The sequence below is a fragment of the Bos javanicus genome, chromosome 10 (assembly GCF_032452875.1).
Source record: "Bos javanicus breed banteng chromosome 10, ARS-OSU_banteng_1.0, whole genome shotgun sequence".
Lineage (NCBI taxonomy): Eukaryota > Metazoa > Chordata > Mammalia > Artiodactyla > Bovidae > Bos > Bos javanicus.
This window is the reverse complement of record NC_083877.1, coordinates 11803974-11831844: the sequence shown is the minus strand read 5'-3', so window position 1 is coordinate 11831844 and position 27871 is coordinate 11803974. Positions and strand designations below refer to the sequence as shown.

The 27871-nt window shown below is 42.0% G+C and overlaps 2 protein-coding genes across 2 annotated transcripts in view; one reads left to right on the top strand and one right to left on the bottom strand.

The window, feature by feature from the left end:
• ANKDD1A (ankyrin repeat and death domain containing 1A) overlaps positions 1–837 on the bottom strand; it is a 55418-nt gene extending 54581 nt beyond the window's left edge. Inside the window, 2 exon segments of the mRNA XM_061429879.1 lie at positions 453–714; positions 776–837. Coding sequence (XP_061285863.1) covers positions 453–714; positions 776–837 — 324 coding nt within the window.
• PTGER2 (prostaglandin E receptor 2) lies at positions 139–15726 on the top strand. Its single transcript, XM_061430080.1, has 2 exons — positions 139–1660; positions 11577–15726. Exons 1-2 carry the CDS (start codon positions 836–838, stop codon positions 11808–11810), a joined length of 1059 nt encoding a protein of 352 aa, XP_061286064.1. The 5' UTR covers positions 139–835; the 3' UTR covers positions 11811–15726.
• Positions 15727–27871: the final 12145 nt, after the last annotated feature.

Here is a 27871-nt window from a genome sequence, read left to right as displayed (position 1 = left end):
AAAAAGGAGAAATGCTGGGAACCGAATCAAAGCGACGGTGCAACAGACAGCTTGGCGTGCACTCATGGCTCGGTTGCTCGAATGCGCGGGCTTGCTTTTCACTTCCTCCTAATTTTGGCCCCGCCTTCCTGATGTGTCTTCCTGAGAATGTTAAAAACAAACAAACAAACAAACACATTGGTCTTACTGTCAGCAGTCTTTAGTGTCTGTTGCTCCCTTTTTCACGTCTCACGGTACTGGGTCCTCCCAACTTCTCTATTGCTTGCTGAGTCGCTTTGCTCTCCCTGGCGTTGCCTTCCGTGAACGCTGTGCCGACACAGTACCCCACACTGTGCCCCGCACTCCCACCAGGCCCTCGGCCAGGGCTAAAGGACTACCGTCCCGGCGGTGGTCAGCCAGCCTGTGGGCATCGAGCAGCCGCCTGAGCTAGGGACCAGGGCCGCTGCTCTCACCGGCCACCCACGCCCCTCGCCTGGCCGGTCTCCGCCCCCGCGCGCCCGGAGAGACTCGTAGCGTGACGCGTCCACCTCCTGGCAACTCGTCGGCTCTCGCCCCTGGACCGCCGCCACCCCGGGAGACGCGGAGGAGGCGCCGGCGGGTCCCCCGAGGCGCCCGGGGCACCGTAGGATGCGACAGCCGCGCGGCCTCTCCGGGAGCCGCAGGAGACCCGGGCCGAGGCCGCCCTCGGTGAGCGCCGGGGACCGGCAGGGGGCTCTGGATTTGGATCCCTCCCCTTCGCTCAGAGTCTCGTAGCAGTTGGGCTCTCAGACCCCACCTCCCGCCAGGTGCGCGCCGGCGGGAGGAAAGGACGCGTCTCTCCTCCCGGCACCCCACCATGGGCAATACTTCCAACGACTCCCAGTCCGAGAACCGCGAAGAGCCACTGTGGCTCCCCTCTGGAGAAAGCCCGGCCATCAGCTCCGTGATGTTCACGGCCGGGGTGCTGGGGAACCTCATTGCGCTGGCGCTCCTGGTGCGCCGCTGGCGGGGGGACTCAGGGCGTAGCGAGGGCCGCGGAAACTCCATCTCGCTGTTCCACGTGTTGGTGACAGAGCTGGTTCTCACCGACCTGCTTGGGACCTGCCTCATCAGCCCCGTGGTGCTGGCTTCGTATGCGCAGAACCGGACTCTGGTGGCCCTGGGGCCGGAGAGGCGCGTGTGCACCTACTTTGCCTTTTCCATGACCTTCTTCAGCCTGGCCACGATGCTCATGCTCTTCGCCATGGCCCTGGAGCGCTACCTAGCCATCGGACACCCCTACTTCTACCAGCGCCGAGTCACCCGCCGCAGTGGGCTGGCTGTGCTGCCCACTATCTACATAGTCTCCCTGCTCTTTTGCTCCCTGCCGCTGCTGGATCATTGGAAGTATGCCCAGTACAACCCGGGGACGTGGTGCTTCATCGGACACAAGCAGACCACGTACCTGCGGCTTTACGCCACTCTGCTGCTGTTGCTCATCATCGCCGTGCTGGCCTGCAACTTCAGTGTCATCGTCAACCTCATCCACATGCACCGCCGGGGCAGGAGAAGCCGCTGCGGACCCTCCTTGGGCAGCAGCCACAGGAGAGCGGAAAGGGTATCCATGGCGGAGGAGACGGACCATCTTATTCTCCTGGCTATCATGACCATCACCTTCGCCGTCTGCTCCTTGCCTTTCACGGTAAGGCACTCACTTGGTTTCTACAGCCGAGCTCGGTGCAGCCTTCTTAAACGCTTTCCTCTTACTCCCACCCTTTCCACCACCACACAGATTTTCACAACTTGTAAAAATATGACCTAATTTGTAAAGGTCTATTGCCTTCCCCTCTCAAGTCTCACCTTTACTCCACTTCCTGCTTCCCTAACCCCAGCAAATGGGCATCTCTATGCTAGTGTTTCAACCCACTCCAATGTTCTTGCCTGGAGAATCCCAGGGACGGTGGAGCCTGATGGGCTGCCGTCTATGGGGTCGCACAGAGTCGGACACGACTGAAGTGACTTAGCAGCAGCAGCAGCAGCATGCTAGTGTTTCTCATACGGTGACACAGCACCCCTGAAAGGGAGTCTTGGTCCTCCACTAAGCCAGCCCAGACCCCATCTTAGAGCCAGTTCCAGTCTACAAGGCTAGAATGGCTTCCTATCTGAGGAAGAAGCAGTTCCCATCTACCTTTGGATAGTTGTCAGTTACAATCTGACTTCCCTGAGCTGTAGTTCACCTCCAGGCCAGTCCTCCAGGCCACCCCAATCAGCTGGTGCCAGTTCTCTAGGCTCTGCCTTCTGTTTCTCTCAAAGCAAAATGTGATGCCCAACCAGTAGCATTCCAGCTGCCATTAAGAACGGTCCCAGGTGAGAAGGGTCCACATTGCAGAAATCCAGAACATTCATTGTCTTGTTCAACAAAATCTAGTTTACAGGATTCCCAAATTACATGTATATTGGAAGTATAACTCTTGGTTGCCATTAAAATTCATAATATGTTCATGATAATAAGTAGAGGAAAGACTGGTTGCTTGGAGAAACCCCTTGCCTAGGTTCTGGGCTGGGTGCTGCCCTGGTTGGAGGCAATACCAGCAGTTAGTTCCATGATGCTGTAAGTTTGAACCTCCTAAGATGTAACATGGGTAGCAGAGCCTGGGATGTATCTGAGCAAGTGCTGACCTCTTACAGAGAAATGAGAACTCTGAGTTTTAGCATCTCCACTTCCTAATCTTCAGAAGCACAGGATTGCTCCTACAGGGAATAAACAGTTGACTCTTAACCTGCCACAGTCTTGGTGAAAAGAAAGAGATGATGCCTGTCACAAAACAGATATTTGAACTGTACCTTAAACGGGAAGTATCAAGTCATCTCTTAATAAGGACATTTACATGCACCATTAACTAATTTTATTTTATCTATGGATTATTGGTACTTGTAACTTTCATTTATACAGTGCTTTAAACGTTATGAAATGCTACACTGTCCAGAATTAATTTATTTCTTGGAAGGCTTATCTGACAATTCAAAAGTCAAGGCTACAGAATGGTGCTTTACATTCTGCTATTTCAGAATGCTTGGCATGGGTCTCTGGGGGTGCTTTCCCCCGTGTCCTTTTATTCTACTTGGTGTACATGAAAATTGTGCTCAGAAACGGCCTACACCCAGTCACAGAAGGACAAATACTGTATGATGCCACTTAGAGAAGGTACCTGAAGTAGTCAAACTCATAGAAACAGAAAATTGAACAGTGCACGCCAGGGGCTGGGGGAGGGGTAGGAGGAGTTGTTTTGCAGATGTAGTTTCAGCCATGTAGGATTGGGCTGAGAGGTTCTGGGGAATCTTTTGCACAACAATGTGCATTGGGTAACAGTATTTAATTATACACTTAGAAACTGTTGAGAGGGTGAATTTTATGTTATATGCTTTTTTGCCACAATGAAAAAGTAATTAATTAATAATAGAAAAAGAAATGGCCTACAACAATCTCCCACCCAAGGCAGGAATCATTTCCACACATCCTAACCAGGGCTCTGGTGGACAAGGCAAAGGCCTCTGGTTGCCTCCAGAAATTCTCCTGTTTTTCTAAGAGAGCATGCACAGCCCAACAGAAATACCCCGTGAGCCACAAATGCCAGCCACAGAAGGAATCTCCAGTTTTCTCAGTTCAGTTCAGTTGATCAGTTGTGTCTAACTCTGCGACCCCGTGGACTGCAGCACGCCAGGCCTCCTTGTCCATCAGCAACTCCCGGAGTTTACTCAAACTCATGTCCATGAGTCGGTGATGCCATTCAACCATCTCATCCTCTGTTGTCCCCTTCTCCCCCCACCTTCAATCTTTCTCAATATCAGGGTCTTTTCTAGTGAGTCAGTTCTTTGCATCAGGTGGCCAAAGTATTGGAGTTTCAGCTTCAGCGTCAGTCCTTCCAATGAATATTCAGGACTGATTTCCTTTAGGATGGACTGGTTGAATCTCCTTACAGTCCAAGGGACCCTCAAGAGTCTTCTCCAACACCACAGTTCAAAAGCATCAATTCTTCAGCGCTCAGCTTTATTTATAGTCGAACTCTCACATCCATACATGACCACTGGAAAAACCATAGCTTTGACTAGACGGACCTTTGTTGGTAATGTCTCTGCTTTTTAATATGCTGTCTGGGTTGGTCATAGCTCTTCTTCCAAGGGGCAAATGTCTTTTAATTTCATGGCTGCAATCACCATCTGCAGTGATTTTGGAGCCCCCCCAAATAAAGTCTGTCACTGTTTCTACTGTTTCCCCATCTATTTGCCATGAAGTGATGGGACCAGATGCCATGATCTTATTTTTCTGACTGTTGAGTTTTAAGCCAACTTTTTCACTCTCCTCTTTCACTTTCATCAAGAGGCTCTTTAGGTCTTCTTCACTTTCTGCCATAAGGGTGGTGTCATCTGCATATCTGAGGTTATTGATATTTCTCCCGGCAATCTTGATTCCAGCTTGTGTTTCATCCAGTCCAGCGTTTCTCTAATTTTCTAGTAGCCACATAACAAAAAGCTTAAAAAAAAGATGAAATTAATTATTAACTAAAATATTTTATTTAACCCAACATACCCAAATAGCATCAGTGAAAAATGGAATCAATGTAAAATAATTATTAATGAACTATTCTAACTAATTTCCTGTGTTCCAGAAAATGCTAGCAATCTGCCCTCTCTCTGCCTCTTTCTTCCTTGAGATAACAGAACTGCTTTCTGGGCCCTCAAAGTGGGCCACAGGTCTTCCCTGGTGGGCTACAATCCATGGGGCCACAAAGAGTTGGACATGACTGAGCAACTAACTCAACACACAAGAAGTGGGCCACACCATTGGCCCGACAAGGAGAACTCATAGCTGTGTACCCAGTGGGACTCCAGCCTGCTCAGCAACCCAGGAATGAGGAAAGAGGGGTAGGACATTGAGGAAACCTGAACTGCTGATGTCAACCATTGTCCCAAAGTATGGGCAAGTTACAATTACTGCTTCCTCCAAGAATGCCAGCCTAGGACTTCCGAAGCTTGGGAAGTGAAACTCAGAATGTAAAATGCTCGGTACGCTGTAATGAAGTTCAGGTCATTATTACCATCATCAAAATTGCTAACATTTTTGAGTGCTAATTTTTACATATATTAACCCATCACCTTCACAACAATCTGTCATAGAGGTAGCATTTTTATTCTCATTTTACAAATGAGGCAAATAACTTACCCTGGGTCCCAAGCTAGTGAATACTGGAGCCAGCATTCAAAGGCAGGCAGTTTAAACACAGAGCCTATGCTTTTAACCACAATACCATCAGAGAGAAAATACTTATTCGGGGGTAACATATGAGAAGATTGTGTTCTTGTGATTAGTTAATCGGTCATGTCTGATTCTGTAACCTTTTGGATTACAGGCCACGAGGCTACTCTGTCCATAGGATTTTTCAGGCAAGAATGCTGTAATGGGTTGCCATTTCCTCCTCCAGGGGATCTTCCCAACCCTGGGATTGAACCTGTATCTTCTGTGTCTTCTGGGTTGCAGATGGATTTTTTGCCCACTAAGCTATCAGGGAAGCCCATGAAAAGATCAACCCAAGATTTATAAGAGAGTTGTGAAGATGTTATAAATATCTGCACCACTTTGTCTCTTAATCTCGACTTTTAGCTGTAAAAATACAGTGGCAAAGACCTTTTTCTCCATAGCAGATCAAGGGGCCTGAGCTGGGACCGAGGGTGCAGTTTCTTTTTGCTTCTGCACAGACCTATGCATTAAAAGGCTGAGTCTGAGATTTTAGAAGATTCACTAGTGTAAATACTGGTCTAAATTAAGAAATAATCTGATTACTCCTCACATAAAGTTTTGTTGTTAAACATTTCTTAATTGATCTTTTAAAAAAGCATTATTTTGGCTATCCAATATAAAATCATGCATAGGACCGATAACATATTCCATATGGTTTTTGCATTAAAGGAATATTGTATAAATTAATAAATTCCTCATATTAAACACATGTTATTATCATTTCACAGAGATAGAGGGAAACTTTCTTTCTTCCTGAAATGAGACAGGACACAGGAAACACATCAGACGTCCATTCTTGACTCAGATACTGTTTGTCTCTAAATTTCCAACCTATATTTAGCCACTTTCTCACTACTTTCCTAATAACTGTTAATAGCCTCTGGTCATTTTAAACTGTTTTCCTCATGTCATTAGGATAAAGTACTTATGCATTTTATTCGGTTCTAAAATTTCAAGAGTGAACCATTGACTCATTCTAAAAATTTCTTCATCTTTAGAATTCTTTAGGGCTCTAATTTTTAGGTAAATCTGATTAGTGGAAATCTGATCTTTCAAATACAGAACAAATGCAAGTAAACAGTACTGGAATTTCCCTCATTTATTCCTGGTACTCTTTATGTAAAATTTAACATGAAGGGGGTTGTAAAACTGATTTGAAATTTGTTGATTACATACTTGCACAATATCAGAATTCTAGTAGTAATGAAAGAGAAATTCAGAAATCTCTATGCATAACCATGATAAACTTTGCCTGGTGATATTTTGAGTTAATATGCACGCAAAACTGCTGCTAAGTCACTTCAGTCGTGTTCGACTCTGTGTGACCCCATAGACGGCAGCCCACCAGGCTCCCCCGTCCCTGGGATTCTCCAGGCAAGAACACTGGAGTGGGTTGCCATTTCCTTCTCCAATGCATGAAAGTGAGAAGTGAAAGTGAAGTCGCTCAGTCGTGTCTGACTCTTTGCGACCCCATGGATTGCAGCCTACCAGGCTCCTCCGTCCATGGGATTTTCCAGGCAAGAGTACTGGAGTAGGGTGCCATTGCCTTCTCCCGCACGCAATCCTAGAAGGCCCTTTATCATTCAAACATCATCAGTGATGTATTTGGGGATTTAAAAAAACTTTTTACTTTATATTGGAGATGATTAACAATGTTGTGATGGTGTCAGGTGTATAGTGAAATGATGCAGCCACACTTGTACATGTATCCATTCTCCTGTTTGGGGATTGTTAAAGAATTGTAATACTCCTTACCTTTTAAGAGAAAGTTTTTCTACATGAATATTTTCACTTGACACCTTTTCCTTCTGCATATGATATGAAATGGTGGTTGTGAACACTGATATGATCACACTGAATTTTAAAAAGGTAGACAGCAAGAACTACAGGCCATTTCCCTAAAGAGAAGTGATGTGTTATGTCTGCCCTCTTGGGCAAGGTGATTGTCACTGCCTGCCATTTGGCTGTGGAAAGCGTGGAGGAAAGAAAAGCCCCAAAGAAAGCCAAGAGCTTCTTAGATAGCCATGGTTTTTAAATCTATAAACAGGAGCAGTAATACCCATAAATCTTTGTGACACATTTGGAAAGAAATCTCCTACAAACCCATAATCAGTCAGTGGTGAATGTCATGTAACACTTCACATCATAGGGTATTTATGCAGATGGTGCTAGAGTGTGTAGTGGCTAAGAAGACAGTCTGGTCCTGCTTCTGTGGCTGCAAGGCTTCCCTGCTTACCCATGGTATGATTTGGGTCAGTGTAACTAATTTTCTAAGCCTTGATCTCTTTCTTACAAAAATGGGACTAATAACACTTTTACAGATTTGTAGAAGGATTAAATACAACAAGACACAAATTGTTTAGCACCAGACCTGACACAAAAGTATTCAGTAAATATTAGCTACTTTTCCCATAAGATTCCATTTTCAAAAGAAATCATTGTATATTAATAATCAGGAACTGAACTCTGGAAACTCCAAGTCATGTTTAATTGGCCAGGCCTCAGTAGGTCTTTTGTTGTTAAGTGTGATGGATGAATACTTGTAAACTATTTCAGGTACTGGGTAAGGGTCTAAAGCAGTGGGCCTCAACTTTGCACTGTGTTAGTGTCACCTGTGTATGCATTCATGCTCAGTGGCGTCTGATTCTTTGCCATCCTATGGACTGTAGCCCTCCAGGTTCATCCGTCCATGGGATTTTCCAGGCAAGAATACTGGAGTGGGTTGCCATTTCCTACTCCAGGGGATCTTCCTGACCCAGGATTGATCCCATATCTCTTATGTCTCCTGCACTGACAGGCAAATTCTTTACCACTGAGCAACCAGGGAAGCCCTAGAGTTTCCTGGGGCACATTAAAAGCCCTGACACCCAGCTTATAGCCCAGACTAATAAAATCAGAGTCTCTGAGGGAGGGAGAAAGCCATCAGAATATTTTTATTTCTTTATTATTTTTTTCCATCAGAGTATTTTTAATGATCCTCAGGTGGTTTCAATGAGCAGCCAAATAAGGTTCTTATTTGCTCTAAAATTCTGAACGTGCTATGTAGTTGCATTAAAGGTAGGGAAATAGCTAAAACAAACAGCGCCAGGTCAGTGCCAAGATGAAGTTTTACGTGGAGGCTGAGGGGATTCAGTGGAAGACAAATCCAAAGGACACTAACTTTCATTGGTGCGGCTTTGTAGGTATCACAAGCTCTCTGTTCTTAGCAAAGCCCTGTAGAGAGTCTGTCCTAAGGAATTAAAACTCACTTGACTGGTTTACATTTGTCCTTGATATTTTTCTCATAGCAAATTTATTAGTAGCATGTACAAAAACATGTATACAGTCTACCAGCCTCTGAAACTGAATTCCAGAATATAAATGAAACATTATTAATTAATTGACCTAGATCCATTGTGTAAGCCTGTAATGAAAATCCAGGATTGGCTGAAGGGAGAGGGGAATGAGGAGTTAGTGTTTAATGGGTACAGAGGTGGCTCAGTGGATAAAAAAATCTGCCTGCAATGTGGGAGATGCAGGTCTGATCTCTGGGCTGGGAAGATCCCCTGGAGGAGGAAATAGCAACCTGCTCCAGTATTCTTGCCTGGAAAATTCCGTGGACAGAGGAGCCTGGCGGGCTACAGTCCATGGGGTCGAAAAGAGTCAGACACAACCTAGACAAGCATGCACATACTGGTCACCTCCTAAAATGCAAATTTTAAGCATTTCTAAAAATTACTCAGTATAGTGGATGAAAAGGAAATAAAGTACAGAATTGCTTCATCCTCTGAAACCATTTTTTACTTCTCATTGGTCAGTCACACTCTAAAGAGACCAGAAACTATGGTCTGATCTTGCCACTGAAAACCTGACTCATCTGCACATGTGACCTGTGACACTGGAATGCTGAGCCCTCTCTATGTGGCTCATTAGACAATCCAGTGTTATAGTTTTTGGGTGAGATTAGGTCATAAACCCAGCTACAAACTTTTTCTATGACACAACACTCAGTTGTATGTGTGTGTAGTGACTAATATATTTTAATCTATCAGGTTTATGTACAATATCATCCTGAATTCCAAAACTCCAAAATGGCTCTTTGAGTGAGTGAAAGTCGCTCAGTTGTGTCCTACTCTTTGCAGCCCCATAGACTGTAGCCCACCAGGCTTCCCTGTCCATGGAATTCTTCAGGCAAGAATATGGGAATGGGTTGCCATTTCCTTCTCCAGGAGATCTTCCGGACTCAGGGGTCAAACCCAGGTCTCCTGCATTGTAGACAGATTCTTTACCATCTGAGCCACCAGGGAAGCTCTCTCTCTCTCTCTCTCTCTCTCTCTCTCTCTCTCTATATATATATATATATATATATATATATACACACACACACACACACACACTGAATTGTAGCCGGATTCAAGACCTTATAGTCAATTCTGTGCCATAATTAGATGCACAATTTTAAGAGTCACAATTTAAAGAGCAATATTTAAATTGCTCTTTAAATATACCATAGAAGTACTGTAAATTTCTCATCTAAAATAATTTAGCTGACAAGACAAGTATTGCTCCCTTGCATATCTCCACCTAACTTTTTTCTTCTTTCTGTATTCAGGGACATCCACCTTCAGTTTTTTTTTTTTCCCTTTGCTCATCTGCCAAGTCTCTTCTCCATTCCCTTAGGCCAAGATTCTCTGGCATAAACACCTACGGCTGCCAAACCTTCCCGATATTGTCCTAACATAAGCAACCCGAAGATGACTACTCTTTCCCTCCCTGCAATTTGCTTTGTATATGCAGTTGCCAGATGCCTGCAGAATTAAGTACTAGGGGGATAGGAGAGAAACTATTCCTTCTTCTGGTGAGGGAGAGTGGAGGAAAGAAGAAATAGGTCTCTAACTCACCCTCTGCAGTTGGTAAGAAAGGCCCTGGAGCTCTATAAAGAACTGGCTTCAAACGACTGGGTGTGATTTACATGTTTCACTCTTTTCTGTAAGCTATGTGGAAGTGTTTTATCTTTATCGGGTATGTGCTGTTCCATTCTCTGCAATCTGATCCAAAAGTTGAGTGTTCCCTAAATACCTAAGGAATCAGATGAGAGCTGGTATACCACTTTGAGAACATTGGCCAAGGTGTAATGATGTGTCAGCTTTCCAGTGTTTAAGACTTTTCTGAAGACCTTTGGCCTACATAGGCGACCTGGATGTCGCAAACAGTGAGCACTGCTCGGTGTCAAGGGACTTGGAATTTGTGTCCTGTTGTTGTTCAGTAGCTCAGTCATGTCCGACTCTTTGTGACCCCATGGACTGCAGCACGCCAGGCTTCCCTGTCCTTTATCATCTCCCTGTGTTTGCTCAAACTCACGTCCATTGAGTTGATGATGCCATCCAACCATCTCATCCTCTGTCACCCGCTTCTCCTCCTGCCCTTAATCTTTCCCAGCATCAGGGTCTTTTCTAATGAGTCGGCTCTTCCCATCAGATGGCCAAATTACTGGAGCTTCAGCTTCAGTCCTTTCAATAGATATTTAGGGTTGAGTTCCTTTAGGATTGACTGGCTTGATCTCCTTGCAGTCCAAGGGACTCTCTAGGGTCTTCTGAAACACTACAGTTCAAGAGCATCAATTCTTCGGCACTCAGCCTTCTTTATGGTCCAACTCTCACATCCATACATGACCACTGGAAAAACCATAGCTTTGACTAGACGGACCTTTGTCAACCTTTGTGTCCTGAGTTGTCCACTAACCAGTCCTGGGAACTTGGACAAATCCCTTGCTGTCTCTGCCCTATGGTGTCCTCACTGGTAAAATGAAGATAATAAGGATTATCATTGTGGGGCACGTTTTAAGGGAGCACTGTTTTCGGTAGCTGACATGGATGACTTCCTGTCATCTTCCCAACAATCCCAAGAATAGGTATTGTTATCATTGTCATTCATTTTAGAGATGTAGAAAGGGAGACACAAAAAGGTTAGTTTTCTTACCTGTGGTCCCAGAGCTATTTTTGGAGGCAGGATTCAAACCCAGGCAGCCCAGTGGCCAGAACATAAGCTCTGTTGTGTGCCCTCTGTCACTGAATTATCATAATTCAGTATTTGAAAGTCAGTGCCACACATTGTTATTCCCTCACTTCCCCGTCTATCAAAAGGAGACAATACTTCTGTTTCAGAGTGTCCCTAAGGCATAAACTTGTGTGAGAGGGGTGAGATTTTGCAACTTCCCTCTCAGCACCACAGCCACCACACAAAACACATTTTGCTTTTCAGCCTTAAGAAATTGCACATGGTCGAAGCCTATCTACTGCTACAATATAAAACTGACGTCTTTCCCCCCTTTTGCTTCTTACAGATTTTTGCATATATGAATGAAAACTCTTCCCGGAAAGAAAAGTGGGACCTCCAAGCTCTTAGATTTTTATCAATTAACTCAATAATTGACCCTTGGGTCTTTGCCATCCTGAGACCTCCTGTTCTGAGACTAATGCGTTCAGTCCTCTGCTGTCGGGTTTCATTAAGAACACAAGAAGCAACACAAACTTCCTGTTCTACACAGTCAAATGCCAGTAAACAGATTGACCTTTGAGGATGGTAGTTAAGAAGTGCTAGTTAACCACCATCTGGAAGATCATTTTGAAATGGTTCCTTAGAGAAATGGAAAAAAATTTATAAAGGCAATGACGTTACCCTGATGAAACAGAGCAAACAAACATTTCAGGAGTGGTTTGGGCTATAGATGTGCTGACAAGGCACTTCTTGCAAGGTGTCGGAAGGATCTATAAAACCTACCCTCAAGGAACATGTTCATGGTCTTCTGAGGAACAACCGAGTGTATTTATGATCCCGTGTCTTTGGATTTAAGCGTCCTTGTTGAATGAGAAAGCATGTAGTTTTGTAATTTGTTTAAAACCCTAAATAGTTACTGTGTTTTCCATTTTAATCTTCTAGGCTAGTACCATTATAAACATAACAGTGTACAGTCTAACCAGATAAAAACTTACGTGTTCTTTAGGAAGTGGATTTGGGCAAGCAACCAAGCCTGGTGTCTTGTGATTGCTTATCAAACCCTTTCTTTGGACAATGAGTTTGAAAATCATAAGTACTTTGTACTGTATGTTTGTATATGTGGGAGCATGCTCTTGTCACGATAGTATTACTCACAGAAGAGTAGGCTCAGTTGGTTAATGTCAGCTTTTTTCACCATCCATGAGAAGATGTGTGTCAGAGTGTCAGGTTATTTATTTTATAACATCTGTCAAGCTAATGGTAACGAAAAGGACTTTAGGAATTTTCCTCTCAGCGATAAATAGTAGACTATTAAGAGAAGTAATTCTCATTAATATTTTACTTTTTATTTCCAGGGAAGGGTGTATGTGGCTACGTCTGAGGCAAATATTAGAATTAAAAACTGAAAAATCTGGTCAGTTCTTCAGCTACACTGAACTCTTTTAATGCTGATGTCGAGGCTGTGACTGACACAGTTTGTAGGGTGATGGTGTTGTAGCAAAATTCATGTCTGTATGTTTATCTGGGAAACATGGCTTGACTCATGCTCTATAGGAAATCATACAGTGAGTCATACCATAATATATTTCTAAATCTAAATGTTTGGCATTGTATAAATTCAGCATCAAAATATTTCAGTGAATTTGCACTGTTTAATTAAATCTTAGTTATAGTATAAACTCATCTGAAATGTTACAAAAATAAGCTATAAAACAAAAGATTTGAAAATGGAATAGTATGTGATGAATTCCCCCCAAATAGCAATTTATAGTTTGTGTGGATATACTAATTTTAAAAATTAGATAAAAGTGGAGTTTAAAATTTTAATTTAGCAGATTTTTAAAGTGTGGTTGCATTGCAAATTAGAGTTTGAGATATTCAGTACAATACTTGATATTAGAGGAAATTTTTCCCCTTATAGCATGATATTCAATATAGTGGACACTTTATTTATTTTATTTTATATTTTGCAGTGAGTGTTATTACAACATAGCTGTAATAAAAACCAAAAAAGAATATTAGTTTTTTCAAAGTCTCATTGAATTGCTTACACAAAACTATTTCCTATAAGTAGTTATCACACTAGATGATCACTTAAGAGTGATTCCAAACCAATTTAGAAATTAGTGTATTATGACAGAATCTATATCAAATTATCCCTTATTTTAAAAAGAATAAGTGAATGGTTTGCTTTTGTACTAATTTAAACAAACCAGGCTAAGTTTAACTTAGCTAAAATCTGGATGTGTAAATAAAGCTTCCCTGTCCACCAAGATAAGAAATTGTTCTAAAGAAGACTAATTAGGCTCATGGGTAATTCCTGAACATAAAATGCTAAAGTTACTCTGGATCTGGAAGATTAATTTCTTTTATCAGATGACTTTTCTTCCTCCAAATAAAAATGTTACCTACAATCATTCACCCTACCTCATCATCCCCCCAAATTTTTGAATAATGCCTGAGAAATTTAAAAAGAAAAAAAAAAGGACAAACTTGGATATAATATCACTAGTGAAAACAAAATTATTCACTCTGTGGTCCCCAAATATGAGTTTAAGCCATTTAAGAACCAAGATTTCCAGAGCTTTGTTTCCTAGTATATTCCTGTTCCTTGAACTGTGTTAAATGACTAAATCCTGAAATTTATTTGCACTGATATTTACATAGAAGGAATTGAAAGGTAAAATCCTATGTAATAGTAAATTACTTACTATTAATGGAAATTTCAAGGTAATAGAAAAATTACTTATATTGGATATGTAAATATTTCTTTTTTAAAAATCATATCAGACGTACCTGTTTAAGTTTGTTGACTCATTTTCAAGTTAAATAAAAAACACAGAACTTAGTCTGGTATATCAGAAAACTGAATTATAATAAAGGAAGACCTAGATTTTATTCTTTGTCCCTGACAGTCAGTGGAATGAAAAGAGAGGAAAACTATTGTGGATATTCAACTCAGTATGCCACAACTGAGACCTGGCCCAGCTAAATAAATAAATAACTGTCTTTAAAAAAAAGCCAGGATAAATGCGCATGCATAGCTGATTCCCTTTGCTATACAGCAGAAACTAACACGATACTGTAAAGCAGCTCCACCTAACTTTAGGTGTCCAGAAACAGGATGGGCTGAAGCAGTTCTGTTCTGAGCTGAATTGTTACTGGGTGGCTCACTGTGGGGCTTCTCAGGTGGCACTGGTGATAAAGAACCCGCCTGCCAATGCAGGAGATGGGGATTCCATCCCCTGGGTCAGGAAGATCCCTGGAGGAGGGCATGGCAACCCACTCTAGTATTCTTGCCTGGAGAATCCCATGGACAGAGGAGCCTGGCGGGCTACAATCCCTGGTGTCACAAAGAGTCGTACACGTCTGAGACAACTTGGCACGCACGCTTCACTGTGGCCCTGGATCATCTTTTCCAAGAGAAAACTGAGAAATTCTGGTACTAAATTGTGTCCTTGAATTTCCTAAGATCCTAATAAGGCCTGTGGTTTCTCAGAAACTATAGAAAGCCTCTGAAAGACCTGACTCTCAAAGTGGTCTGGACCCACGACAACCCAGAGCCAGAAAGAGCACCGACCCCTAACCGCCATACTGGCGGAGACTACAAGTCCTGGGCAGGTGGAGGGCAAATCCGAGCCTCATCACTACATTCTCAGTGTGATTCAGTTCAGCTCTTGGTGCCCTGGCCTGCTCTCAGCAGTGCACTTTCAGAGACAGATTGCCCTTGTGCTAATGTAATGTCAGCTCTGCTTTGAACCAAGGAAAAATTAACATCTTCAAGTTCAGAACTTGATGACTTTGAAAGGCAGGGGAAGACAATTAGTTCACATTTAAGTAGAGGTTTGTTTACTTCCCTTGGTTTAGTTGCTCAGTCATTCCTGACTCTTTGGGACCCCAAGGACTGTAGCCTGCCAGGCTCCTCTGTCCATGGGATTCTCTAGGCAAGAATACTGGAGTGGGTTGCCATTTCCTTCTCCATTACTTCCCTTAGTCAAATCTAATATTTTAAGCCAAAAATAATGGTTTTCTGAATTTGAGAAGCGCCCCTACTTGAATTATTCACAGAGAAACAGTCTTTGTAGACATTTATTATATGTGGACTTGCCATGCCTGCTCAGGATGGCCATCTTCTGCCTTTATCAGACATGACTCTGTTGGAATTCCTCTTTGATTGCACTTTTAAAACATATCTATAATCATTATACTAACAGCATTATCATTGACTTTCTTTTTAAATTTACAAAACGTTTGATCACCTGAAATACACATTATGGAAATAAATGTCATTTTAGCAATTCACAGAAGCTACAGTCTTGTGTATACATGGAACAAGGCCATGTATTGGGCATTAATTTTTATTTCAGAATAATTACTTTTTTCCTGGTAACTTTTGTGACTTTTATTTGTAAGTAAATTTTATTGAATTATATTTTTGTATTTCCTATAAAAGGTATGTACTATTAAAAATTGATTTGGGTGGTTTAACTCTGTGATCCGGGTGTTTCATTTTTCTTTTAAATATGCCAAATCAAACAGATCAAATGATCATTCCAGCAGAAACAGCTGGCACATTCAAAAGAGTAACTGAGGACTATTGACTGAAGGAAATATTTACAGAGGGAAGGGCAGGGTTAAAGGAATCAACAAAGATGGTGGAGGAGCCCTTGGAAGCTGCTACCACTCCCAGGGCTGAAGGGACAAGGGAGGAGTCGTGACAGCTGTGTCCCACCCAACAGAAGCTGTCCTTAAGCAGGGAAGCACAGCTGCCAGGGAACCACCTGGAGGGAGGGAGGGAGAGAAGCAGCAAGGGACCTTCCTGGAAGATCTTCCTGCTCTTCGGCCTGTTCCTCCCACTGGCCAAACCCAAGTGTAACCCAGACAGTAAAAATCATGAGGGCCACAGTGCAGGGGGAGAGTAGGCTTAGAGGCAGATGGGGAATATCCAGTGTAAGGAGATTAAAAATACATTCTTTTAAAAATTGCACCAACAGTTCTGTGGTAACCAAAATGGGAAAGAAATCCAAAAAAGAGGGGATACTTGGGGACTTCCCTGGTGGTGCAGGGACTAAGACTGCGCTCCCAATGCAGGGGGCCCGGGTTCAGTCCCCGGTCAGAGAAATAGATCCCACATGCCGCAACTAAGAGTTCACACTCTGCCACGAAAAGACCCCTTGTGCCGCAACTGAGACCTGGACCAGCTAAATAAATAAATAACCGTCTTTAAAAAAAGCCAGGATAAATGCACACGCATAGCTGATTCTCTTTGCTGTACAGCAGAAACTAACACGATACTGTAAAGCAACTCTACTCCAATAAAAATTACTAAAAAATAAAATAAAATTACACCAACACAAAACTGAAACCACAACACGGGGAGCCTTTCTTCCTGCCTTCTACTCCAAACAGATATCCTCCAGCAAGCCTGGGGAATAGGCATCAGCCCCAAGTGTATGGAGAGGGGCAAAATCCTGTAGATTCCCCCACCAAAATACTTGTCCTAGGCCCTGCTCCCTTGAGGCTCAGCATTTACATTTATCCAAGCCTGAAGGAGGTTTATATGATTGGAGGAGAGAAAGGAGATCAGGCTGAAGCATTGTTCTGCTTTCCCCAGCCACAGCAGTACAGCCTAATAGCTCTTCTTAAGCAGAACAAACGGTAATAGTCACACATACTGGTTTAGAAAGGAACCGAAGCTTACTTTTAAGAAAGCCCAGAGGTGGAGGGGTGAGAAAAATCTAGAAAAATACCAGTAGTTAGTGCTAAAGGTAGGCCATATCCCCAAACCTAACATAAGCTGGGATGTGTCTACACAGCTGTTATAGAGAAAGAGTATATATAACAATTCAGCAAGTCTGCATAGTTTAAAATGCTGGTAAAAATATATATAAAAAAAGCAAATTTCAATAAAATGGAAAAAAATCTGGACAAAGCATGGCTCCCAAGGCCATCTGTCCACGTTGCCCTTTCTGTTATCACAGGATTTGTCTTTATTCTGTCTTTACTCTCCTCCCTCCATCCCCTTCTGGAGCATGCTTTTCCTAGCAGACTGTTCCCTTTCCCCCTTCCACTGGGTCCTGTCATCTTTGATGCACACATTCAACCTTTCCCCTTTCAGCAAACTTTAGATTTATCTGGGCATATTAGACAGGTATGACTGCTGGTGGTCTTCTCAGACAAGTAGCTCAACCTCTCTGATTCTCAGTTTCCTCGTCTATTAAATAAAGATAATAAAATTATTGTTGTTGCTTAGTTGCAAAGTTGTATGTGACTCTTTTGTGATCACATGAACTGTAGTCTGTCAGCCCATGGGATTTTCCTTGGCAAGAATACTGGAGTGGATTGTCCTTCTCCAGGGGATCTTCCCGACCCAGGGGTCAAACCCTAGTTTTCTGAGCATCTCCTGCATTGCAGGAGGATACTTTTTTTTTTTTTTTTTTTTTTTTACCACTAAGCCACTGGGGAAGCCCAATTAAGTTATCCATCTCTGTAGTTATTGTAATTATTTTGAGGATTAAATGAGTAAGTGCAACCAGGACATTCAGCACAGTGCAATAAGGTTAGGGATTAGCATTTTCTCAGATGCTTGGTTGAATGTCCCCTCTGACCTCTTCACACACATCTGACTTAGATTGCTCATTCTTGGCTGGTCATGGTATCTGTTTATTAACTCTGGGCAGCTGTCAAGAATGAAGACGATAATATGTATGCAGGATGAGTTTGTATTTCCGAGAATGCAGTAGCAGCTGGTACACATGAGGAAAGTGTGAGCATAAAAGAGACCAAGAGAGACAGAAAGACAGCAGGACACAAACCATGGCCCCTGCCTCTCAGTGCAGCCAGGGAGGAGGCGAGAGGGGACAGCACCTGACCCGCTACTCAAACAAGGTGTTCGAGGTGCTGGGGGACGCAACGAGGTCACAAACCGGAAACAGAGCAGATCTCATTGACACATCACGTTCTCAAGATCCCCAGATCCAGCCCTGGGCCACAGCTGACCTTTCATGTTCCTGAAGCCGGCGTCCAAGACTTCTCTAGGCCAAACAGTCCTGCTTTCTTCAACTCTCCCTTACATGACAGCTCATCATTTTGGTGCCCTTCTCCTAATATCCAAGTTACCAATGTCCCTCTTGATGTGTTGGGTCAGAACCAAATACCAAGAAATAATTCTAAACCAGCCTTACCAGCACTGAGTGCTGATATGTCAGTTGCCGGCTTGATCCGGACATTATCTTTCCATTAATGCAAACTGAGACCACAAAGCTTTGTGAGCAACTGGGTCATAGCTTTATACCCTTCAACAAATGGAAGAAGTACTGGCTTTCTACTTTACAGAGAGGAAAAGTGGGTGTGCAGGAGGGAAGTGAGCTGCTCACTAAGGACATCCTTGTTAGACACCCTTACAATTGTGATTATGGTGCTGATCTTGCTGCCTGAAACCACAGAGTCCTTGGTTTCTTGTTAGTCACTGGCCTATGGTTCTTGGGTTGGCTCTGTAGACTAGGGATGGAGAGCTTTGAACTTACTGGTTGAGCTTTGTCTTTTGCGTTAACAATGCGGCCCTTGAGATGATGTGGAACTTAACTGCCAGTGCTGCCAAAGAATTTTTTCCTTGAAAATGGAACTCACACTTTTAGTTCTCAAAAGCTATTTTTGCTAGAATTAACTGGTCAATACTCATCTCAGTTCTAAGATTCAGTCCTCATGCTCATCTCAGTGCCTGATATGTCATGATAAAGTAAACATTTAAAAATTCAAAAGCTGCACAATTAAACCTTTAAAGACATAGTTGAGATTATCTTTCAGCTCTTAAAAAACTCAACATGTCCACATTGTAAAGAGCTCAGAGGAACAAGCCGAAAAGCCCTAGATTATGAAAACCCAACATTAACCTTTTATGCTTTTAAAAATAAATGTCCTCGTGTTACTTGTAAAATGAAAGACACAATAACCAAAACACGCCAGGCTGAGTACTGTGGTGTACTACTCTTTGACCCGTAAAAATGAATCCTTCTGGTGTGAGTAGGCGTTCTGAAAAAAGGAGAGCTTAACTATAAACTAGAGATCCTCATTCTATTTACTACCAATTATGGCGACTGGGGAGTCAGAGGCCCATTTCTGACAGGAAACACTCAGATGTTCACATCTTCCTGTGAAATACCAGTTTGGAAAACTGAGGAAGGTGGGGAGAGTCAGATTTCTGTCTTCCTTCTACAAATTTCTTCTGTGTTCTCGATTAAGTTATAGGGAACCACAGTGGCTGCTAAGAAATTGAGGAAACACAATTAGCTTGTGTTATCAGTATTAAAGCCTTTTAAAAAGAATGTCCTGCCTTTAGTTTATCTAAACATTGAGCCTGTTAAAATATTGCTATTTAAAATGCTCTATAGGGGACTTCCCTGGTTGTCCAGTAGTTAAGACTTGGCTTTCCAATGCAGGGGGTGCAGGTTCAATGCCCACTCTGGGAGCTACGATCCCACATGCTTCATGGCCAAAAAAATAAAACATAAAACAGAAGCAGTATTGTAACAAATTCAATAAAGACTTTAAAAATGATCCACACAAAAAAAGACCCTTAAAAAAATACTTTGCAATAGGAATTTTGGAGTAAGACACAAATAACATGAGGGAAAAACCTGATTACTATTTTTTAAACCAACAGCCTGAAAGGTTAGTAAGAGTGGTGATGCTGGGATTGGAATGCAGATATCTGATCAATGAGCTCTTCTCTCTGTAGGATGCAGCCCCCTCCTCCCGAGGCCCCTTTCCCACCTCTCTGCCCTGCTAACTCCAACCAAGCAGCCCATGTACTGTGCCTGGCGCACACCAGAGGCTCCCATTTCAGGCTCATTGCCCTGGCTGTTGTCTCCATCTGGAATAGATGCTCTTCCCCCAGACAGCCATGACTCCCTTCTCTTCCTCACCTTCAGAATGCTAACCCAGGGCTAGCTTCTCAGTGAGGCCTTTACTGACCCCCTTCCTAAAGTCCCTCCTACCCCGCCTTATACTCCCCATTCCCTTTACCCTCCTCGATCACTTTCTGGTGTAAATGACCTCAAACATACCTAGTTAGCATATTTATAACGTTCATGGGCTGTGTTTTTGCACTAGAATGTGAGTTCCAGAAGGGAGAGATTGTTGTCTATTTTGTTTTGAGGCCTAATGTTACGGTATCTTATGGAGGCCAAACATCCCATATATTTGGAATGGCATCTTACAGATTTCAGGGCCTACTTCTATTTTAAAAATTTACTCTGCATCACCTCCAAAACCTAATCTCAGATAACTCAGAGGAAAAAGGTCATGTGTACTATACTTTCAGTGTTTCTGTGAGCTTACAGTTGTTTCAACATTTAAAAAATTAAAACAGCAGCCACACTCCCTGCAAGAGGAAGAAAACAAACAAAAAATTGTCCTATTTGTTGTATACAGAGAGACATTAACAAGGCAAACTAAAATCAGAATCTAATTTCTATCACTTTGATTCATTTTTCCTCATATATTCTATTTTTGAGCTGTGAGTAATTATCAACGAAAACCAAAACGAAGACTAATGATACTGAATGTTAGTGGCAGCTGTCTTACAGGCTGAAGACTGATGTGGTCTGTAAAGCTGCTCTTTCCAAGAACTGTTATCTTAACCTTTTCAACCTGCACACCAACAAGTCAGACTAAACAGTAATATAATGCTAATGGTTTGATGTAAAGAATGTATATAATTATCATCCTGTTCCCATTAGGAAAAAAGAAGCCAAATATATATGCAGTTGTGAACTGTTGTTATTTAAATGTATATGAGCTATTTGGAAGGAAAATGAAATTATTTCAGCATCACCTAATGACAATTTTAAGTGTCATAGAAGAAAGTGACTCTGCCCCAAAGAAGATACGGTTCATCCATCAGAGGTCCAGCTTCATACTGTGATTATCTGACTTTGTGTGTTTTCCTAGATTCCTAAGGATCACAAGTTTATCCTTATATATAGGGTAGCCCTCCATACTTCTTATTTCTTGATTCAACCTGCACAAATGCAATAAGGTTTGGAATTGCACAAATGGATATTAATTATTCTTAAAGATGAATTTCCACAAGACCTTCTCCTCGTGGGAAATCTGTGTTCAATTTTCCTGTCAATAGCAAATCTCCATTCAAAAGTATAGAAGGACTGTGTTTACTCTTGGACTGTGTAGCGGGATACCCAGGTGAGGGAAGAGGTTGTCAGGAAATTAGTGAGGAGTGCTGTCTCCTTCTGCTTAGCACTCACACCCTCGCCTACCCACCCTCCACGCTGCTGCCAGCACGTTGCCCTTGGAGACTGAATTACACAGTGGTTGGTATAAAGTTTGTGCTTTGACGTGAGACAGACCACATTTCAAACCCCGCCTTTGCCTCTTACAGTGTAACCTTGAGCAAGTTACTAAAAGACTTTCTAAGTCTCTTTTCTCACTCTCTCATGAGGTACTTGCCACCTCACAGATGTTCTGAAAGAATCAAATAATAGGTCACGTAAAATACTTAAGATAACGTCTAACACAGGGTACACGCTTTAAAAAAATGCTGGTGATTATTATCATTACTGACTTTTTAAATAATCATTTTATTAAGATCCCATATTAATAGAATATTGAGTTCCAACCCTCTGCTGTTCAAAGCTTTCTGATCATATGAGGCGCGCCCGCATGCAGACCGCCAGCGCCACCAATACCAACGCCAACCCAGCGTCCTCTTATCTGTGCCCACTCGTGACTTTGACAGATGTTACCAACAAGGTTGAGGTTCACTGGGGACCCTGAAGAGTTCAGTGAAGTCAGAGGTGATGTAGCTGATTGGAACTACATCTGTGTTCACAGCAGAGAATCACCAAAGAAGTAGTGACTTGGGCACCTGCCCCACCTGTTTCCGTAACACTCAGATTTGGAGGCATTGGCGCAGGCCTTTCCCCAGACAGGCTCATTTCATTCAGGTTTCTGCTCGAATGTCACTTCCACAGCAAAGTCTTTCTGGACTTAAATAAAATAACTTTCTAATGTATTTCTCTCACTCTTCCTCCTCCCCACAGTCTATTCATTTTTCTTTACAAGTCTATTCACCCTTCTCATTAACTAGCATTACTGTGTGTGTTTGTGTGTGTGTGTGTGTTTATTTTCTTTCTCTTCAAGTAGGAAAAAAACTCCATGATGGAAATTTTTTTGTCTTTTTTATCATTAAAACAATATCTCACATAGCAGGGGGTTCAATAAATACTTCTTCAGTGAGTGAATGAATCTGTCAGCTAGCAGTTTAGGCACAAAGAACCCTAATTTTTAATTGAGGCCAAAGGTCTTTGGAAAAATAAAATATTCCCATGCTCGCTACACAGAGAGTTTCAAAGAAGAGAAGGCAACTTTAGCACAATTCATGCAAAAAGACCAAACAAAGCCCCAAACCCCTAAAAGTAACCTTCACTACATAGTTCTTACACACATTTGTAAAAGCATATCTTTTGTATTATTTCTTTTCTGTTTATTTTCATGGCTGGTATTTCTCTTCTCATGAAATACATTTCCATGAATAGAACCTACTCTACAACGTAACGGTAGGACCTAGGAGTCCAATTTGTGACTACAGTCCAGAACCAATTCGTTCCTAAGTCACCAGTTTCCTTACATCATTGGCTCCCTGTCATCCTGAAGGTGAGATCCAAGCTCCTTAATGGATAAACAAGGATGGACAGGGTCTGCTGCTTCTCTTACTCACACAACCCCTGACTCCTGTCTAGGGCTGAGGTACTTCCAGCTTCTCCTCTCCCTACCTTGGCTGACCTGTCCCCTCCATCAGCAGCGCTGCTGTCTTCCTGTCCTGAAGTCTCTGAGGAAGGGATTCTTGACCTCTTCTTCCTATCATGACACTAATGAAAATCAAACTAATTCAACATAATGGTCAATAACTAACCAAGCCAGTAATAATTAAACGAACCCAGTAATAACTAAAACTAACCCATCCTCTGCTTTTTCTCTAAAACTATAATATACCTCTGAAGGCATGCCTTGTAATATTTTCTTTTAATTTACCAAAAGAAATCCATCACATTCCATCAATTGTAGTTTTATTGTTGTTGTTTATTTGCTGAGTCATGTCTGACTCTTTTGCATGGGATTTCCCAGGCAAGAATACTGGGAATGGGTTGGGTTGCCATTTCTTTCTCAAGGAATCTTCCTGACCCAGGGATCGAACCTGTGTCTCCTGCATTGGCAGGTGGATTCTTTACTACTGAGTCACCAGGGAAGCCCCAACTGTAGTTTGCAAGATCCCAGTTAGGGTAATATACATCTCACTGCTGCCTGTGGAATCGTATCATGATCCAAAACCAAATCTGTAAAAGAAGCTGAATACGGATAGAAAAACATACCCGAGACTAGTTGTTTGTTCCCCTGCAAATAATCTTACAAACAGTACCCAAGTTTGAGGAGAAAAAACAAAAAACACTTAACCCCAATTCAGTCTCACAGATAAATCTCTGAGAATCCAAACTCAGCAATAACTTTAAATAAGGAACCCTCAAAATTACATGGCAACCTACTCCAGTATTCTTGCCTGGAAAATCCCATGGACGGAGGAGCCTGGTAGGCTATAGTCTATGGGGTCGCAAAGAGTCGGACCCGACTGAGTGACTTCACTTTCACTTTCAAAATTACATACTCCAGGAAGATCTTCAGAGTATGTCCTGAAAGTGAAACTCACTAAGTCGTGTCTGACTGTTTGTGACCCCACAGACTAGACAGTCCATGGAATTCTCCAGGCCAGAATACTGGAGTGGGTAGCCTTTCCCTTCTCCAGAATCTTCCCAACCCAGGGATCAAACCCAGGTCTCCTGCATTGCAGGCGGATTCTTTACCAGCTGAGTCACGAGGGAAGCCCCAAAATACTAGGGTGGGCAGCCTGTCCCTTCTCCAGTGGATCTTCCCGACCCAGGAATTGAACCGGGGTCTCCTGCATTGGCAAATTATTTTATATGAAGTTTTCTCAAGGCATAACATAAAACTGATATCTGATAAACATTTGCATTCCTTATGCCAAAGAACAATAATACCCCAGGGGTTAAAGCTAGAAGCTATGGTTTGAATTTCTTAAATGAGTTCAATCTCAGAATAGTGACATAAATAATGAACTAGGCCAGATACCATATACAAAAAGTTTTTAGTGGGCTTCCACTTTAAATCTTTATCTAAAAGTTTTGTTTTGTACTCAGACTGTTTTGAGAGAAGAATTGTTAACTAAGAATCAGGATCAACATGGACATTTAACTTTGGCTAAAAAAAAAAAAAAGAGAGAGAGAGAGAAAAATTAGGAACTGCATACATAAGAAAGTAACTTGTTTTCTTCATGAAGAGATCATTATGACTGTATATCTTGTTTCCAAACATCAGTAAATAAGACGTGTTCACTGAGAGCTTTCTTCTCTGGAAATGCAAATGTTGGTTAAGAGGATTCTTTTTTAGACTTTTCTTTGGAAAGTCCTGTGGAAATCAAACATACTCGTAGGAATACTTTATTTTTTTTTTATCCACTGTATTTCCAAAAAGGATTTTAGGATTCTGGAAAAAATAACAGATAATGTCCAATGTTGGAACACAAAAAATATTTTTCAAATGAAACCTTAATAGACTTTTATTAAAAATTTTTAAAATTTGGCCCAGATGATGTGGTATATGTAAGATACTTTTCGATGACCTAGCAAGCCCATATTGTGGTGGCTTTTTATTGTCAATGTAGTTAAGCTACAAGTGTTTTCCACGTTTCCCTTCTCCTCACGACTCTGTTGTCAGGCTGGTCACAAGAAAATTTTTTGCCAAATATGAAAGGCAGAAGTGATGCAGCAGCCAAGTTTAAGCTCGGAATGTTGCTGTTGGGTCAGACACCATTACAGGTCACACAATTGCTGAGGATTTGCCGGTTCACTTTGTTGGCATGGAAAAGCAGTGGCTGGACCCACTGTGCCTCCAACAAAGGGCTGGATTTCCTTATTCAGTTTGTTCAAATCCTGGGCCAAGCTCAGGTGCTGCTCCAGAGCACACAGGTCTTCTGCATGTCATGCACATCACTGAGAAGATGGTAGGAGCCCCATAAAAGGTATTGTTGTTTAGTCCCTAAGTCATGTTTGACTCTTTTATGACCTCATAGACTGTAGCCTGCCAAGCTCCTCTGTCCACAGTTTTTTCCAGGCAATGATACTGGAGTCGATTGCCATTGCCTTCTCCGGGAGATTTCCCAACCCAGGGATCAAACCGGCGACTCCTGTCATGTCTCCTGCATAGCAGGTGGATTCTTCACCTTGGAGCCACTGGGGAAACCCCTCACAAAAGGTATTATATCTACTCTAGATTCCTACACTGATAAAAGAGATCCTTTAAAATAATAATACTCTAATTAAGATTTATTTGGCTTCTGACTTCCTTTGGGAATATTTTTAACTTCATACCATAATCAGAGTATGTAAGGGTGAGCCAATCAACTTTCCCAAGAGGGCTGTCTTTTGAACCGAGGAAAACAAGTGGTAGACAGATGGAGGCTCGTTCTAGAGAGATCTTTACAGAACTGATAGTGTAAGAGAGGTTGCTAATCTCCATGGTTTGGACAGGCTATCACCAGAACAGTACATGTTGTTTCATTATTCAAAATAGAGGAAAATATATATATAACTACAAAGCTAGTTGACTAGAACAAGAATGAAGTACTATCACTACCCTATTCTATTGGCTTTGAAGCCTGACCAATGTAGTTAGACAAGAAACAGAAACAAGAAATATGAGAATTGAAAAGGAAGACACATTGTTTGTAGGTAATGATTACCTATATGGGAAATCCAACAGGCATTTTAGGCAAATTATTAGAATAATTATTTTAAAGTTCAGCAATTTTCCTGGGAAAAAAATGATTAGTCTGGAAAAGCCTATATTCCTATAGGCTTTGACAATAGACAAAGAAAAATGACAAAGAGAAAATAGAGTTAAAAAAATTAAATATATAATATTAAATAAATTATATATAATTTTAAAAAATGAACAACAAAATTCAGAATAAATCTATTAAAAGATGTGAAAGACTTTTATGGAGATAATTATCATACTTAATTGAGAGACATAAAAGACTCACTAAATGTAAAGATATATTATGAGTGGGAAGACTCAAAGTACAGATATCAAGTCCCACCACATTTATCTATAAATTTCATGCAATTCCAATCAGTCCTTTTTTGTTGTATTTGTGGGTGTGTACCAAAGGAACATTTCATGCAAAGATGGGCTCGATAAAGGACAGAAATGGTATGGACCTAACAGAAGCAGAAGATATTAAGAAGAGATGGCAAGAATACACAGAAGAACTGTACAAAAAAGATCTTCACGACCCAGATAATCACGATGGTGCGATCACTGACCTAGAGCCAGACATCCTGGAATGTGAAGTCAAGTGGGCCTTAGAAAGCATCACTACGAACAAAGCTAGTGGAAGTGATGGAATTCCAGTTGAGCTATTCCAAATCCTGAAAGATGATGCTGTGAAAGTGCTGCACTCAATATGCCAGCAAATTTGGAAAACTCAGCAGTGGCCACAGGACTGGAAAATGTCAGTTTTCATTCCAATCCCAAAGAAAGGCAATGCCAAAGAATGTTCAAACTACCGCACAATTGTACTCATCTCACACGCTAGTAAAGTAATGCTCAAAATTCTCCAAGCCAGGCTTCAGCAATATGTGAACCATGAACTTCCTGATGTTCAAGCTGGCTTTAGAAAAGGCTGAGGAACCAGAGATCAAATTGCCAACATCCACTGGATCATGGAAAAAGCAAGAGAGTTCCAGAAAAGCATCTATTTCTGCTTTATTGACTATGCCAAAGCCTTTGACTATGTGGATCACAAGAAACTGTGGAAAATTCTGAAAGAGATGGGAATACCAGACCACCTGATCTTCCTCTTGAGAAATTTGTATGCAGGTCAGGAAGGAACAGTTAGAACTGGACATGGAACAACAGACTGGTTCCAAATAGGAAAAGGAGTTCGTCAAGGCTGTATATTGTCACCCTGTTTATTTAACTTATATGCAGAGTACATCATGAGAAACGCTGGACTGGAAGAAGCACAAGCTGGAATCAAGACTGCCGGGAGAAATATCAATAACCTCCGATATGCAGATGACACCACCCTTATGGCAGAAAGTGAAGAAGAACTAAAGAGCCTCTTGATGAAAGTGAAAGTGGAGAGTGAAAAAGTTGGCTTAAAGCTCAACATTCAGAAAATGAAGATCATGGCATCCAGTCCCATCACTTCATGGCAAATAGATGGGGAAACAGTGGAAACAGTGTCAGACTTTATTTTTTTGGGCTCCAAAATCACAGCAGATGGTGATTGCAGCCATGAAATTAAAAGACGCTTACTCCTTGGAAGGAAAGTTATGACCAACCTAGATAGCATATTGAAAAGCAGAGACATTACTTTGCCAACAAAGGTCTGTCTAGTCAATGCTATGGTTTTTCCTGTGGTCATGTATGGATGTAAGAGTTGGACTGTGAAGAAGGCTGAGCGCCGAAGAATTGATGCTTTTAAACTGTGGTGTTGGAGAAGACTCTTGAGAGTCCCTTGGACTGCAAGGAGATCCAACCAGT

Coding starts and splice junctions, on each gene's coding strand:
- PTGER2 (XM_061430080.1), top strand. CDS start 836: ATGGGCAATACTTCCAACGACTCCCAGTCCGAGAACCGCGAAGAGCCA. Junction 1,661..11,576: donor TCTGCTCCTTGCCTTTCACG/GTAAGGCACTCA, acceptor TGCTTCTTACAG/ATTTTTGCATATATGAATGA.